The 17,665-nt window shown below is 49.1% G+C and overlaps 1 protein-coding gene across 1 annotated transcript in view; it reads left to right on the forward strand.

The window, feature by feature from the left end:
* Positions 1-17,665, forward strand: part of TNN (tenascin N) — a gene marked incomplete at its 5' end in the record, with an annotated part of 41,890 nt that overhangs the window by 12,874 nt on the left and 11,351 nt on the right. The window contains 9 exons of the mRNA XM_081113284.1: positions 2,541-2,726; positions 3,939-4,028; positions 4,475-4,738; positions 6,807-7,070; positions 7,695-7,958; positions 8,553-8,816; positions 9,927-10,190; positions 13,495-13,758; positions 16,694-16,824. Coding sequence (XP_080969410.1) covers positions 2,541-2,726; positions 3,939-4,028; positions 4,475-4,738; positions 6,807-7,070; positions 7,695-7,958; positions 8,553-8,816; positions 9,927-10,190; positions 13,495-13,758; positions 16,694-16,824 — 1,991 coding nt within the window. The remainder of the gene's footprint in view (positions 1-2,540; positions 2,727-3,938; positions 4,029-4,474; positions 4,739-6,806; positions 7,071-7,694; positions 7,959-8,552; positions 8,817-9,926; positions 10,191-13,494; positions 13,759-16,693; positions 16,825-17,665) is intronic.

The following is a 17,665-nucleotide window of genomic DNA, read 5'->3' on the forward strand; positions in this document are numbered from 1 at the left end:
TCTACAGGGCACCACCGAACGCTACGAAAATGTCTGCAAGGACCAGCATCGCTACTTACTCTTCAGAAATTCTCATGAAAGGACTTAAAGCTGCTTAGACATTCAAGGGCGTGGAGAAACCTTGTTGTTTGAGTGGTTATGATTCATTCCTTCACTCCACATATTTTATTGAACATCTACTGTGTGCCAGGCACTGTTCTAGATGCTAATAAAAATGAGCTGCCTCCAGCCTTCCCTAAACTCCTGGGGAGAGATCCAGGGAGACCCAGATGGATGGGCGTTTGGCACACTGTGTCTTTGCAGAACATCTGACTGCCTGTCCTCTTTGGTGGTGGGGCAGGGGTGGCTCAGTGCTGCAAAGGGCCGTGAGGGACTTGTCATCCTGGGAGCACAATGTGTGAATGCCTTTGTCAACACCCTCCAGCCAATGACCCTTCTTGGAACATCCCTGTAGTTGAACAAGTTGCATTTATCAACTGTTGCAGCAGGGAGAGAACGCACGCATTGGGGGACGGTGGGCATCTTAGTTGGAGAGTGTCAGAGAGACTGGTATAGAATGTGGGCTGTGTTCGGTGGTTTGGAAGGATTCGGGGAAGCATGCTGTCAGGAAGTGGGATGATTCTATGACTGGCATCTTGGTGATTCTTACCTAGAAAGGGGCAACCCAGAGGGAGGCTAAAGCTGTGATTGCCACAGAAGCAGCAGTCACTTAGGAGAGAGGTTTGTTTGGTCTTTTTGTGGTTTGGACATTGTTCATGATTTTGCCTGTGTTCAGACATGCTCATGAATGGTCTTGTTTTGGTCTTGACCTGTCATGGCTGCAGAGTGGCTTGTCCGATATTGACGTTATGTTCAATGGGAGAACACAAGGCCTACGTGTGCGAGCCAGGCCGGCTCCCAGCTCTCAGCTGCTCTTTCCTCCTCCCCGCTCTGTCACTGCCTCTGCCTTCAGACAGAACAGTGCCCGAAGCCCCGAAGACAGACATCTGTTCTGATGTCTTAGCAGCCCCTCTTGGCTCCTTGCTCTGGGGACTTGTAAAATGTGGCTGGGAAGCTTGTCTTTCTGTCTAATCCGATTCAAGTTAAACCCATTCTCATTTGCTCCTCAGGGGAGCCTCAGTCAGAGAGATGCTCGACCCCTAGAATCGTGCACATTGTCATCACATCCCTGCTGTTTCGTTTGTGAGCTGCAGGACCTTCTTCACCACTCCCGCCCTGCTCCTTCAAGGGACTGCGTGGGGAGGGAGAGCCTGCAGGCTAGGCAGGCAGGTGGGAGCCGGGGGTGGGGGCGCCTCAGAGGGAAGGCTCTGGAGGCTCTTTGTCTCTAACACAGTGAACCACAAGCATTCAGAGCCGAGGGGCCTTGAGACCACTGAGCGAACTGCCCACTCATAGATTTTCTTTCCCACGTCCTTGACAGGGGGCCCGTCAGCTGGGGTGGGAGCACCACCAAGGCAGGGAAGATGGGGTTGGGACTGAGAAAGGGGGCAAGGCTGAGAGTCTGGGGACTTGTCTCCCAGGCAGGCTCATCAGCTTGGGGTCTGGCGATTGGAATTCAAAGTGCCCCTAAGACCCCAACCCCTCTTCACCACTACCCACAGTTCTTCCCTTAGAGCCACTTTGGCGATCCATTCTTTTGTGTTAATCATTAAATTCTTTTCTTTTCTGAATGGAGGGGTAAAGATCTAGCCATTCACACTTTCCGATGAATGAGTGTGTACAATGCCCGCCCCCTGCCCCTGCTCTGTCACAGGATGGACAGGGTGGGCAGCCAAGGATACCTGGGACTTGGTGGAGGTGCTAAAGTTTGGTCAAAGGTGCAGGAAGGTACTCAGAAGGACCAAGTTAAAGTTGGCCTACTTTATAGTTTTGCCTTGGGTTAATCTTCCAGGCGCATTTGGGAGGTTGAGGAAGGAGGGGGTTGTGGTATCAGCGTTACACTCCAGAACGTTTGAAATGCGTCCCAAACTTACATGTGTGTGTGTGGCGGGGGGGCTGGGCCTCTGATCCAGGGCGAGTCATGGGGGGCAGGGGCTCTGCAGCTAGAGGCTGAGTGAGTGTTCAGGTCAGAGCTGGCTGAACCCTGAGCCGAGTGGATGAGAGGGCTGCATGGTCCGGATGGGATGGGATGGGGTGGGATGGGATGGGGTGGGGTGGAGGGTGGGGTGGGGTGGGGAGGGGTGGGGTGAGACATGGGGTGGGGTGGCATGGGGTGGGGTGGGGTGGGGTGGGGTGGGAGGGGTGGGATGGGATGGGGTGGGGTGGGGATGGGTAGGGTGGGATAGAGGGTGGGGTGCGGTGGGGTGGGATGGGCACTGGAGGCTTTCCCTAAACAGAGTCCATCCTCCGCCGTGTGCACACCAATAGTTTCTTTGCTGCTTGGTGGTCCTAGGACACCTGTTGAGGACTGTGTGCAGGGCTGCAGCCTGCTCGCTGTATGTCAAGAAAGGGAGCTGAGCTGGTAGCCAGGGGCCTGGCACGGAGCTGTCGGCCCTCCTTCCTCTTCACTGCCTTCTCCTGCCATCCCGCCTCTGCCCTAGATCTTGCTGTGCTTGGCACCGCGTGGGTGACAGACGAGACGGAGAACTCCCTGGACGTGGAGTGGGAGAACCCCCCGACCGAGGTGGATTATTACAAGCTGCTGTACAGCCCCCTGACGGGGCAGGAGGTGGCCGAGGTCACGGTGCCCAAGAGCAACCACCCCAAGAGCCGATATGACATCACGGGTAAGAGCCAGCACTGGGATGGGAGGGTTTGCTGTGGATGCTGAGGCAGGGACAGCGTGTGCACAGCGGGTCCTGGGGCCTTAGGAATCCCTTGAACCCTGACCCCGGAAACTCCCAGATGTGAGCCCACTCTGGAAGCCCGAGGACGCTGCTCCAGCATCCCAGAGTGACTCCAGAACCTCAGAGTAACTCCAGAAGCCCCTGCTTAACAGATGACTCATCCGACATGCTCATCCCGTGTCTCACCCAGTCTGTCTCAGGGATATGAGAGCGCACAGACTTTCCTTTTGGAAAAATGTGTGCGTGTGTTGTGTGTGTGAGAGAGAGATAAAAAGGAAGAGACAGAGACAGAGAGAGAGGGAAGGGAAGGGAAGGGAAGGGAAGGGAAGGGAAGGGAAGGGAAGGGAAGGGAAAGAAATTGATGGAGATAATTTTTTCAGCATAATCCATGGAAGGAGTTGCTGGGTGGCTGGGCTCGGGGAGGTCCTGTCCCAGATGCCCGAGCTAATGCTGTGAGAACAGGAAATCAGAGGCTGCTAGGGGAACAGACCATGCAGGGCTGGGTTATGTGTGTGACACCAGCGCCCTCTTTAAGAAAAGCAGTAAGGCAATCATGAATACCCAATTCATCACGTGGCTCCAGCTGGGGTCTGCTCCTCCGTCTGCTCCGAGTTCCATGTTGAGTGGCCGTCTTGGGGTCCCCACTGTGCAGTGAAAACCAGGGTCTCGCTCACACTGCTTTTTGCCTGCACTTGCCACCAGAGTCTGAGAGTTTGTGCCATGAGGAACAATCATTCAAGTTGGTGCTACAGAGAAATAACATAAGGCAGAGAAAAGAAATAAAAGGGGGGGGGGAATTAGGTTAATTATTACAGCGAGAGGGAAAGAACATTTGAGGAAAAGGATTGTTAGGGGCAGAAAAAGATTGGGCTGTAAATACACTGGGAAGTCAGTGCTCGGTGGTGCACTGCGTGTGTGGGGGGGGGGGGGAGGGGGGAGGGGACGGGAAGCTCCCTTTCACCCCTCTGCCCCATCCCCACTGAAGGATAAGCCCCCCCTTGGTGCTTGGTGCTGGGGCCCCACTGGTCCTGCATCTCTTTACCTGCCTTACGTGGATTAGTCTGTGGGTGGGAAATCCTGGCTGGGGGCACAGTGCTGGGGTCCTGGCTCCAGAGCCAGTGCTCAGACCCAGCACTGGCTGCTTATTTCCAGGTCTGCAGCCCGGGATGGACTATAAGATCACAATTGTCCCCATGCGAGGAGACCTGGAGGGCAGGCCAATCTTCCTGAACGGCAGGACAGGTAAGAACTGCCTGGAGGCACCGGGAGCTTTTCTCACGTTTGTCTTCTGATGTTTTTCTCAGCTGACTCCCATCTGGGCAAAACTCTGGGATTTGTGTGTAGAGATAGTCTATCTTTGTGTCTACCTTTGTGTCCTGAAGTCTGTTTTGGGGGGCAAAGGGCTGTTGGATTCAGATTGCAGAAACCTTTCAGATCACACTTTTAAAATTTACTATTATTATTATTATTATTATTATTAAAGGGCTTATCTCGCTCCTCTTGAAGCTGTCTCTCAGCGTAGGGTTCAAGCAGAGGCCAGTGTCCACCTGTCTCGGGTGGTGGAGACAACCTCTTGCGTGTGTAAACTGTGGAACGAGGTCACCCAGAGGAACTAGGTCTTGAGCATCCGTGATCTTGACCAGCCAAATGACTTCTCTAATTTTTCTTTTTTACATATTTTTATGAAGAAATTGATGGCCCAACCAATGTGGTCACTGATCGAGTGACTGAAGACATGGCGGTGGTGTCCTGGGAACCCGTCCAGGCTGTCATCGACAAGTACATGGTGCGCTACACCTCCGCTGACGGGCAGTCCTGGGACACAGCGGTGCCCAGGGAGCAGAGCAGCACAGTCCTCACGGGCCTGACGCCGGGGGAGGCGTACAGAGTCCACGTGTGGGCCGAGCGGGGCGGCCAGGAGAGCAAGAAGGCCAACACCACGGCCCTGACAGGTATGGATGGAGCAGGATCCTCGCGTCAGGGGGTGAAGCATCCATCTTATATAAAAACTGCTGTTTGAAATTTTAACCCTGCTATTTCTGGCTCCTGTAAATGTTTGCTGGCTTAAATAATAAGGAAAATAAGACTACTCCCATTTCAGAGAGGCCATTAAACCTTCTCCAGATGAAATTATCAGTGCTGGCATCAGGCCAAGCCTTGGTCGAGGTCTCAAAGCGCCAGCACAGAGGGCCCTTTAAGAACCTGCAAAGGAGCCGAACCGGTTTGGCTCAGTGGATAGAGCGTTGGCCTGTGGACTGAGGGGTCCCGGTTTCGATTCCGGTCAAGGGCATGTACCTTGGTTGCGGGCACATCTCCAGTGCAGGGGCGTGCAGGAGGCAGCTGACCCATCTCTCTCATCGATGTTTCTAACTCTCTATTCTTCTCCTTTCTTCTCTGTAAAAAATCAATAAAAATATATTTTAAAAAAAGAACCTGCAAAGGGAACCGGAAAAACCCCATATTGGGGTGGGGAGACAAAGAGGATAAGATAGTATAAATACAGGAAACTTCCTGTGTGATTTCGCCCAGAATTTGAGAGGCATTTTCCTCTGGGCCCGCGCGTAATAATAATAAATGTAACTCCATCTCTCTAAGCGTTGCTTGGTTCTTCTCCGGTTTGTCTGTAACAGGAGGAAGCTGACTTTTGAATCAGGAGTCCGGTGTCCATCGGCTGCAGCTCTTTTCTTTGTAAGGGTTGGGGTGGGGCTTGCAGAAGCAAGTTCAAATTGCATAATTATGATTTTTTTCATTTTTAAACCTCAAACAAAAGAGACCAGTCTTTTTATTTGATATAGAAGGTCACACTTATTTGGGTTGGAATTCCATATGCAGCTCCCTCAGAGAAGGGTAACTTACTTTCTAATTTTCATTTTTTGGTTGTGAAAACTCAAAACATTTGGAAGTTGAATGCTCATCCCAGTTTGCAGTGAAGGTACAGGCACTTCGCATGTGAACTGGAGCTCCCTTTCAGGTGTGGGGATGGTTCGTGTCCTGACTCAACACTCACCAAACTACCGATTCCGCCCTGGGGCTCTCAGAAGCCATGAGCTCCCCATACTCCACTCAGCGCTCTGCTCAGTTCTGGCCGGTGTCCCGAGACTGCCTGGCATACCCAGGACATTCTTTCCACTTATACCCTCCTCGGCACTATCCCTGGGTTCCCAGAAGCTGGATCCTGGAGAACACTCGAGGCTTCCAGCACTTGACAGGAAATCATGGAGAGAGATTCTAACCCAGGTTAATCACATATACGCCCAGCAGATTCTACAAGTAGGGTTATTTCTATCAGCACAGACCTCAAATGCCATCAGTTAGAGTCTTCTTTTTTTGACCACAGACATAATGTTTTTGTTTGTTTTCTAATGTTTGTTTTTTTTTTAAATTGATTTTTAGAGAGAAAAGAAGAGGGAGAGAAAGATAGAAACACCAATGAAGAAAGAGAATCATTGATCGGCTGCCTCCTGCACACCCCACACTGGGAATCGAGCTTGCAACCTGGGCATGTACCCTGACTGGGAATTGAACCTTGACTTCCTGGTTCATAGGTTGATGCTCAATCACTGAGTCATGCTGGCCAGGCGGCATAATGTTTGCAGTGGAAAGAACTGGCAGCTCCTGTTTCCAGGATAATTTTCTTCCCCAAAACAATATTAGAGCAGATGTTGAGATTTATTGAAGTAGAATTTCTTTCAGGTACAAGGAGTTGGAAACTGAAAGAGCGTTTTCTATAAATTCAGTGGAAAGGAGAAAAAGACCAATTCTTTTTATCCAAAGGCAACTTGTGGAAAAAGTTTACAAAGTTGAGACTTTATGGTGGCTTTGTCTGCACACCCTACTTCTCATGAAATGCAATTAGACCATTCTTGAAATTTCAGACCACTTGTTTAATTAAACCCTCAAGTTTTCTCAATCATTTGCATTTAACAGACTCTGAAATTTATCAAGGTCATCATTTGGGCAACCTGGCCTTTCACGAGCCAGAGAGTTGCTAAATGCTGCACTCTTTTCTTTCTCTTAAAGAAATTGACAGCCCCCAAAACCTGGTGACCGACCGGGTGACAGAGACCACAGCCACCATCTCCTGGGAGCCGGTGCAGGCCATCATCGACAGGTACATGGTGCGCTACACCTCCGCCGATGGAGACACCAAGGAGGTCCCGGTGGGGAAGGAGCAGAGCAGCACCGTCCTGACGGGCCTGAGGCCGGGCGTGGAGTACACGGTCCACGTGTGGGCCCAGAAGGGGGACCGGGAGAGCCAGAAGGCCGACACCAAGGCCCCGACAGGTAACCAGAGAGGCGGTCAGTTGGAATTGAATTTTGAGCACATGGTACCAAAAGACATGGCCTGAGTTGAGAGACTGCAAAGCAAGTCTTAACGCTCAAACAGGACAGTGAGTCTAGTGCTTATCTCCCTGAGCTGCTCTTTCCGGCAGCTCTGAGCTGGTCATAAAAGCCTCTGCCTACTAGAAGAGAGACATAAAGTTGTGCAGTAGCAGTGTTTTTAGCAGACTCAGCGGAGACGGTCAGAGGATGTGGCCATTGCAGTGCTGGTGGTAATGCTTTCAGAATGATCACCTGTAAAGTAGCCCTTGATAAACTATAAATTAGGTGCCCTGAATGCCATGGCAGATGTATGATGGATTGTTTTGGTGTGCCATAATGTTGCAAAGAAGACATCATTGGCGGGAGCTGAAAGCCAAGAAAGTATGTCAGGCTTATAATGAGTGGTCCTCTGGAATTGAGAACGAGGGGTGACCTTTGCCCTCGATCCCCTCTCAGGGAGAGACTCGGAATGGGAACATCATTCCTTGTGCCAACAAAGCTCCAGACGATGAGATCATGGAGATGGGTTGGTGGGTATCTCTACCGTGACTTCAGAGCTTAAACTTTCCGAAATATTTGCTTAAGAAATCGACAGCCCAACAAACCTGGTGACCGACCAGGTGACGGAGACCACGGCCACCATCTCCTGGGAGCCGGTGCAGGCCGTCATCGACAGGTACATGGTGCGCTACACCTCCGCCGATGGAGACACCAGGGAGGTTCCGGTGGGGAAGGAGCAGAGCGGCACCGTCCTGACAGGCCTGAGGCCAGGTGTGGAGTACACGGTCCACGTGTGGGCCCAGAAGGGGGACCGGGAAAGCAGGAAGGCCGACACCAAGGCCCCGACAGGTAATAGAGAGTTGTTCTTCGGCTTCATACTTTGTTCTTGTAAAGATAAATGGTGATCAGTCCCCTGCACCCACTGTTCCTCCCATTGTGTATTTCCTTTGTGATCAGTCACTAAATTATTTCTTCTTGAAAGGGAAAAATAGGAAGAGGCTTATATGTTAGGATCTGTGAGCTAAGTACTTTTGGGCAATGGCTTTTGCTGTGATCTCTTTGGAACAAGAAGGGTTATTGTTTTCTTGGTGAACAAGTCCTCCTGAGCACTTTGTGCACTGTTCTGAGGATCCTACGGTTAAAGCAATATTCAAGAAGAGTTCATACTTTTTAAATATTTTCATCTCTGTTCCCCGCCCCTCTGCTCTGTCTCTGGGCTAGAAGCCAGCTCCTCTGATTCTGTGTCTGGGCCTCATTCTACTGTGCTGCCTTCTTGAAGATCCAAGAGTCCAGCCACGCACAGAAGGTCTCTGTTCATGACACAACTGAAAACCTGCGTATGGGATGGGGAACCTTAAGAACAGGAAGCTGTCTCACCCCAAGCAACATGCCATGAGATCTCAGTCTGCTAATAGTGTTTCTTGATCAGCATTTTCCTTTCAGACATTGACAGCCCCCAAAACCTGGTGACCGACCGGGTGACGGAGACCACGGCCACCATCTCCTGGGAGCCGGTGCAGGCCGTCATCGACAGGTACATGGTGCGCTACACCTCCGCCGATGGAGACACCAGGGAGGTTCCGGTGGGGAAGGAGCAGAGCAGCACCGTCCTGACGGGCCTGAGGCCGGGCGTGGAGTACACGGTCCACGTGTGGGCCCAGAAGGGGAACCGGGAGAGCCAGAAGGCTGACACCAGGGCCCCGACAGGTAAGGGAGCGTTCCTCTTGGGGAATGTAAGACCTGTCACACTAAGTGTATGGGTGGTTAATTTTTTTTTTCATCCCTGACACTGGTCGAATCCATGATTTATGGAGAGAAGAATGGTGTCCCGTTATAATGGACTGTACCCATCATGCCCACTCCCTTTTACCTGCTTTCCTTACAAGTCAGGGCCTCATGGCTGTCTCCAAGCAACGATTTGCCGTGATGGGCACATTGAGCCACATGAATCTTCTGTTGTGGACCGTGTTGAGGGTCCCCTACTGAGTTTGTGAGTGGGAACAGAAAGGAAAACCCAATGTTGTTTATATTACTATGTTGAAAATTTAACTTCAAAAAGTAGACTTTATATCTACCAGAGCAAGTTGATGTTTGTGGTTTGCTTTACAGTGAATGAATAATATGATGATTCTGGCTTTGAGAATAAGGGTAGCTTTTATGTTATACTCCTATCCTATGAGGAAGAGATGAATGACCATATTTCTGTATGGAGATTTAACTAGCAAACTAGTGTTCTGAGTGAATCTATGATATTATAAAGAACATTAAAACTAGGTTTTAATTTTTGCCTATTTGTTTAGCTATACGGATTGAGCACTTTCCATTTGCCCTGTCCTCTATTAGGCAGTGAGAGCCCTGAGGGTTTAGGACACATCCCTCTTCCTCTAGGAGCTTCTGTGTGTGCCTTGCTATTAGAATATTCTTGTATGAAATGGGAGGTCTTCATTGATAGGATGCTGGAAATGATATTATTAGCTGCTGTGAGCAAAGCCTGTGTCTTCCTTTAGACCTGACGCTCTAACTAACACCATTGTGTGTACAGGGTGGGAGTGTGACATACGCTTACTAAATGAGTAAAGAGATTTGTTTTGCTACACTCTTAGTAGAGGTAATGGCGTAGATTTTCAGAGTTTGGTCTACTGTGCTTTCTCCTTGAGGAGCCAAAGTCTATCTGGGAAGAGAAGATATATGTCCAGGAAGGAGTTAGAGCATATGAAATGGAAAAACCACAAAATATGAACATGTTTCGCCCCAAGCAAAATAGCCACTAGTTTGATCCATTAATAGTGCATAGTGATCAGCATTTTTTATTTCTAGACATTGACAGCCCTCAAAACCTGGTGACTATCCGGGTGACGGAGACCACGGCCACCATCTCCTGGGAGCCGGTGCAGGCCGTCATTGATAGGTACATGGTGCGCTACACCTCCGCCGATGGAGACACCAGGGAGGTTCCGGTGGGGAAGGAGCAGAGCAGCACCGTCCTGACGGGCCTGAGGCCAGGTGTGGAGTACACGGTCCACGTGTGGGCCCAGAAGGGGGACCGGGAGAGCCAGAAGGCCAACACCAAGGCCTCGACAGGTAACAGCAGGGAGGAGAAAAACAAACTAGGGTCATCACCATGGATTGATCTGTTGGGATCTGTGATGAGGTTATTGTGATGAGGGACGCTGGTGTGTTTTAGGAGAGTTTTCTGTAAAAAAAACCTTCATTTACCTAAAGAAAAAACAGAGCAATCTCATGAATATCTTTAAACTCTTTCCCAAAGCCTGTGTTATTAACCACTGTGCTACTCAGTTACAGGCAATTATAGAGAACAAGTTAAACCAGTATAAGATTTCTACACCACTGGATTAAAGAAGTGTCCTGTGGCAAGACATTTCATGTAGGTTTGGCTTAATAGATGGTGTGTAGTTTGAAAGAACAAGTGTTGTCCATGACAGCTGGAGCTCTATGCTCATTTCTGCATGAATTACATTTTCTAAGTGCCAGGCGTGGGATATAGTGGTGAACAAAACAAATCTGATTCCATTATATGATTCTAATTATCTTGAACTCCAGTGGGAAAGATGGACCACCAGCAAACAAACAAATTTCTATTGTAAGTTGTAAGTTCTGTGAAGGACATGAACATGGTGTAGGTATAAAGAATGACAGGGTAGGGATATTTCTTAGATGGTATGGAGTAATAGTTAATAATGTTGACAGAAATATCCAAATATCAGTTGCTTAAATAAGAAATAAGTTCATCTCTTTCTTTTGGAATGGTCAGAGTGCAAGTTGGCCAGGGCTGGTATGGCAGAGGACCCAGGTTCCTTCCGTATTGTTGCTCAGTCATCCTTCAGGAGTTGCCTTCATCTATATTGTCATCACATAACCTCACTCCAGCTTGTGGAAGGGGGATGAGGAAAGGACAGGACATGAGAGGAACATTGTAGGTGTCAGTTTTTCTCACATCCCATTGGTCAGATCCAAACTCCAGACATGGTGCCAGACCTTAAGACAAGGGAAGCTGGGAAATGAAGCCTTTTACTGGATGCCACATGCCAAATGTAAACTTCTTTTATACTGTCCTTTCTAACCTACCTGTGGTTATATTATATTTTAATGAATTAAAACTAGAATAAAAAATATTTCCTCAGTTGGACTAGCCACATTTCAAATGATCAATAGCCACATGTGACTAATGGCTACTAAATTGGACAATGTAGATAAAAGAGTATTTCCATCAGTACAGACAGATCTTTGGATAGTATGCTTGTAGAAGGAGAGGAGAATGGATAGTGGGGAAAACTAGACATTTCTGGCCAAGGGAACAGTATGTGCGATGGCTCTAAGCTGCAACAGCATGCAATGCTGAAGAACTGAGTGGCTGTTGGTGTTGCTGGAGCGTGGAGGGCGAGAAAGAAAGTGGCCCAAGATGAGGTGAAAAGAGGCAAGAAGCAGATCATACAGGGCCACATGCTATATTTATTGGAAGAGTGACATGATGTGATATTCATTTTAAAAAGGTTACTCAGACCATAGTGTGAAGAATGAATGAAAGAGAAGGCAGGTGGAAGTGGGAAGAATAGTAAAGAGGCTATGGTAAAAGTCTGGTGAGAGACGATGATGATTGGCACACGGGTGATGGCAGTAAGGTAGAGAAACGGGGATCTCTGGGCACATATTTTGGAGGTGATGACAGGGTGTGTTGATGGGTGAGATGTGGGGCAGGATGAAAATGAGGGATGAAGTATGATATGTGTTGGGGCATCATTTTCTGAGAGGTAAATGGCTTTGGGGAGGAACATGAAGATGTTTAGATATGTAAGCTTGGATACTTGTGACCTATTTTGGTTAATTAAGTGATTTATTTTTTGATTCCACACATATTCATTGAGTGTCTAATACTGGCCAGGCACTGTGGTAGATAAGCAATTGTAGATATAGGTGGGGGCTCAGAATTGATGTTGGGGAGCCAGAAGCTTTCAGTTGGTATTTACAGTTGTGGGTATGGGTGAGATCACCTAAGGCAGTGGTCAGCAAACCGCAGCTCACGAGCCACATGCGGCTCTTTGGCCCCTTGAGTGTGGCTCTTCCACAAAATACCACGTGCGGGCGCGCACATACAGTGCGATTGAAACTTCGTGGCCCAAGCGCAGAAGTCAGTTTTCAGAAAGGAGATAGACGAAACAAGTATACAAGACGAATGTGGATGGGAGAGTTGGAAGGGGTCGACCTCAGCAAACATACCTCGATCAGATTGAGGACGTTTTTAGCAAAGGCCAGCTTAGGAGTACCCTAATTAAGTTAATAACAATGTACCTACCTATATAGTTTAAGTTTAAAAAATTTGGCTCGCAATTTTGAAGAAATTTCAATCATTGTACGGTTGATATTTGGCTCTGTTGACTAATGAGTTTGCCGACCACTGACCTAGGGAGGCGTGTAGAGGAGACTTTGGTGCCCAACAGTTTCAGGTGCTGATGGAGGAGACTCCGAGGATGAGTCAGGGTGTTGGGAAACCAGGGGAGGGTACAGTCATGGAAGCCCAGACGTGGGAGTGTTTCACGAAGGGGAGTGCAGATCAGCTCTGCCAGACACTGCTCAGAAGTAGTCAGGTGAGGATGCTGTTCACTGGACTTGGCCACGTGGAAGTTGTTGGTGACCTAGACGTACAGTTTTAGTGATGCGATGTGGAAAAGTGCGGGGCTTCGTTGAGGAGTGATGGGAGGTGAGATGTGAAGGCGTGTAGTCCTCCTGAGAAGTCTGTAGGTTAAGGGGTGCAGAGGATGGGAGTCCTAGAGCTTGCTTGTCTAGAAGCGATGGCGGCAGAGAAAAGACTGATGGTGCAGGAGAGAGGGTACGTGACTAGGAGCAAAGGCCTTGAGAAGGTGGTGGGCTCCCAGTTCAGAGTGAACAGGGCTTTACACAAGAAAAGAATTGTTGTCTCAGTTTTAACACAAGAAAACAGTAGGCCCTTGGACAAGTCTTTCATTTCTCTGGGCTGCCATTCTCCTCCCCTCTTATTAGACAAGAAAGTTGGAAGATATGACTTCTCAGCTCTCAAATTCTGAGAAACAAGTTAACTACATATCATGAGGATAGTGAAGGAAGTTGTTTTAGTAGAATTTGGGGCAACTCCTCTTGCTGCTAGGTGACTTCCATTGTTATTCCTGTGGGAACTAGGAGAAAATTTCCATATTGGTAAACTCGATTAAGATCTAATTCCTCCCAGTTTTAATATCCAGGGGTTTGTTTCTCTGGAAAATGGAAGTCAGGGCCTTTTCGCTTCTGTCGATGGAATTGTTTTGTGTGAAAGAAGTTGAATGGAGATTTTGGGTGCTGGGGTGCTGGGATGTTCTCCCCTGGCTCTAAAAGTCAGCCTTCTCTTTTTAAAAAGAAATTGACAGCCCCCAAAACCTGGTGACCGACCGGGTGACGGAGACCACGGCCACCATCTCCTGGGAGCCGGTGCAGGCCGTCATCGACAGGTACATGGTGCGCTACACCTCCGCCGATGGAGACACCAAGGAGGTTCCGGTGGGGAAGGAGCAGAGCGGCACCGTCCTGACGGGCCTGAGGCCGGGCGTGGAGTACACGGTCCATGTGTGGGCCCAGAAGGGGGACCGGGAGAGCCAGAAGGCTGACACCAAGGCCCTGACAGGTACTGCCAGGGACCCAGACAGGGAACCCTTCACACGTATCAGATGTGGGGAGGGGAGCAGAGAAGACTGTGTCCCTGAGGACATTCTTCAGAGGGTTCCCTTTTTAACTTTTTGAGGTCATATGTTGACATAATGGTTCAGATGAATATGACCATAGAGGAACGAGTGTCAAAGTAAGACTGCATGACTGTCCAAGATGGCTGTGCAAAGGCCGCCTCCCTGACCGCGCTGCCCTGCTAGCTCTCATGCTCCCACGCGCCCCCATACAGCCCTGGCTGGGTCTCAGCTCCAGCTCAGAGCACGGGGAGGCCAGGTGCCCCTGCTTTTTCTCTCTTCCAGATGGGGCCGCGGTGGAGCGTCTTCTCTCACTGTCCCCTCCAGTTGGTGATCAGGGGGTCCGATGCCTGTATTTTATGTGTGATGGGCCTCTGGTCTCACTGAGCCTCATGGCGATCAGGCCTTGGGGGTCCCGAGAAAAGGGCTGTGCCCACCCCGAGGTCCACGGGTCTCCTTATACTGGGCAAGGCCGTCCCCTCTGCGGCCTCATACATACCCGTGGCCACTGGAGTTAGAAGTGATTTGAATTTCTTTATAATTATTATTATTACAATTAATAGGAGTTTTTAACCAAAAAAGTGACACATACTTATATTAAAACTTTCAAACTAACCGAGGTTCTATAGAAAGAAAAACAGTTGTCCACATCCCAGGCTCCCTAATAAGAGTGCTGCTCTCCAGCGCTGGCCGGTGTGGCTCAGCTGGTTGGAGTGTTGTCCCGTACACTAGTACACCAAAAGGTCGTGGATTCGATTCCTGGCTAGAGCACATACCCAGGTTGCAGGTTTGATCCCCAGTCGTTCTATCCTGAATCTGGGCACATATAAGAGACAGCTGATTGATGTTTCTCTCTCACATCCATGTTTCTCTCCCCCCTCCCTTCCTCTCTAAAATAAATAAAAACATATCCTCAGGTGAGGATTAAAAATAAAAATAAAAAGTGCTCCTAGAGGCAACCAATACTTTCCTCTTTCCTCCCACCCTCTCTCTCCCTCACTCCCTTGTTCCTTCCTTCCGCTCTTCCTTTACCTTCTCTTTGCCCATTTTAAAGGCAGCAATATTACCATGTTTCTGCTCCATGGACATGTGGCTAAGACAGACACCTCAAGTCCATAACCCGGATGGTGGGCAGTCACAGAGGTGGCAGAGCCAGTCTACGATATTTAAATTGCTAGGTTTTTCCTGGCCAGCGTGGCTCAGTGGTTGAGCCTTGACCTAAGAACTAGAAAGCCATGGTTCGATTCCTGGTCAGGGCACATGCCCAGGTTGTGGGCTCAATCCCCAGTGTGGGGCTTGCAGGAGGCCACCAAGTAATGACTGTCTGTCATCATTGATGTTTCTATCTCTCCCTCTCTGAAATGAAAATATATATATTAAAAATAAATAAATCATTCAATCCCTGACTTCAAAGCAGGAAATTCAGTCTTTCTGTGGGATGAGGACACTAAAATCCATACCAGATGTTACACTTTAGAAAGTCAAACCAAGCTGACATTGCAGAAATTCTACATTTGTCAAAACATCCTAAAACAACAGCTGCCTGATTTCTATTAAAATACTGCAATTCAGTTCTCAGCCGAAATGCTACTGGGTATAAAATAGCCTGGAGACATCTTTTTTGGGAACTTCGAAATTAAAATCACCTTCTATAATGACTTTTCAAAATGGAAATTTCCATTCATATCTTATTTGGTTGGGAAAACATAGTCTTCTGACCAATTACTTTGCTTTAGTTTTTCTGGTCCACCATGCACACATCCCCATGTTCCCACTGGCATTCATGTGGGAGAGTGACTGGAAACTAGAGGGAGAGCTCTGCTTTTTCTCTTTTCTCTTGCTTCCCTTTCCTTCCCTTCTCCTTCCCTTCTCCTCCTCCTCCTCCTCCTCCTCCTCCTCCTCCTCCTCCTCCTCCTTCTTCTTCTTCTTCTTTCTCTCTCTCTCTCTCTCTCTCTCTCTCTCTCTCTCTCTCTCTCTCTCTCTCTCTCTCTCTCCTTTATACAGACACCCCTTCCATCCCTGCTTCTTTTTGTGCAGAGCAGGCATCTAAGGCCACACACTTAGATGTGTAAGAAATAGGACTTTATATTTCTCTGTCAACTTAATGTCCATCATAAGCCCTACACTGCTTGTTGGACATGAATCTCAGTGAATTTAGGGTCATGCTCCTTACCCAGGGCTGATGTAAAGCTGTAATGTTTCCAGATATCCAGCCGGGGAGCCCATCCTGGGGGCACCCTGCGCTCCGTCATCCTTCCTGGCAGCTGTTTGCTGAGATGCCCTGGTTTCCGTGTGCAGGGCCCTTTCGGATCTGCACTCGCCTATCATTTCCATGCCACCATGGGGCTCTGCCAGCTCTGAATCTAGCCTCTGGTCTAGATTGCTCCTACCCACCACCCTCTGCGGGTCTGCTGGAAATGGGCCCCAGGGTCACTCCATCTGGGAGGTAACTCACCCCAGCACCAGTTCCTTAATCCTTGTCCTTCCTATGCTTTTGGAAACAAAAGTCATAACAGGCTGGTGGCAAGGAAGAAGAGAGCCTGCGTGAAGGAAAAGACATGGGAGGGTATGTGGGCAGAAAATGTAATACTTCAAAAATTACTTCCAGCCCTGACTGGTTTGGCCCAGTGGATAGAGCGTCGGCCTGTGGACTGAAGGGTCCCAGGTTTGATTCCAGTCAAGGGCATGTACCTTGGTTGCGGGCACATCCCCAGTAGGGGGTGTGCAGGAGACAGCTGATTGATGTTTCTCTCTCATTGATGTTTCTAACTCTCTATCCCTCTCCCTTCCTCTCTGTAAAAAAGCAATAAAATATATATATTTTTAAAAAATTACTTCCATTACCTTAGTGATAATAATTGCCTGACTTTTGATACACAGACATTGACCCTCCCAGAAACTTTCGTCCGTCTGCTGTTACCCAGTCTGGGGGAGTACTGACCTGGACACGTCCCTCGGCTCAGATCAATGGCTACATTCTGACCTACCAGTTCCCAGATGGCACCACTAAGGTACTGCATGCTCCTGCCTCTTCTCATGGTGCCATGCCAGCCCCATATGAAGCAACTAACTGGGGTCAGCTTGATTGCTGGTCCCATGACAACCTGCTGATAAATGAGTTGGTCCTTACTGACCACCTGCTGTGTGCAAGGGCCAATGCGAGACACAGTCCCTGTGAACATCGGGTCTCATTTTGTAGGGTTACCTTGTGCCTGCTCCCAGCTGACCACTGCATATTTGCTGACCCACATCGGCCCCATGTTATTTGTTTATCTTCCCCATAAGTGTTAGCTCCGTGAGGAAGGGACTTTTTGTCTGTTTTGTTGAGCGCCTACCACATATGTAGCTGCTCAGTCAAGATTTATTGAATGAATTATTAACCCTTATTTCAAAGATGCTACTTCCCACATGGAATCGGAAGGCCAGTACATTTTCAAAATTTGTCCCAGTGGAAAATTGTTGTCCTCTCTCCTTGATGAGGAAGAAAGGGGAGGAGGGAAAAAGGAAAGGCACATTGCTTATTATTGCTTCAGTGACTCCTTAGGACAGCCCTGCTAGAGGCAGAAACACAGGTTCAGAAGGAGGACTATTGAGGAACCAGCCATCTCCCTGCCTTGCAGACGTGGGGATGGTTTCACCTCCCCTCCTCACTTCTCAGCTGGCGTGGAGTGCCCCAGTGTGGACCAGAGGGCAGAGGTCCCGGGAGACTGGAGGCCCCCCCACCCCCCATTGCTGCTGCCTCGTGCTGGCTCCCAGCTCCTGCGCCCCCAGGAGGCCATTCAGGAGAAGTGGCTGGGAGGCACTGGGGTCCTGGGCTGCCACTGAGCCCTCAGAGACAAGCACTGCTGCCTG

Source organism: Myotis nattereri (assembly GCF_964212035.1).
Source record: "Myotis nattereri genome assembly, chromosome: 18".
In the NCBI taxonomy this organism is placed as follows: domain Eukaryota; kingdom Metazoa; phylum Chordata; class Mammalia; order Chiroptera; family Vespertilionidae; genus Myotis; species Myotis nattereri.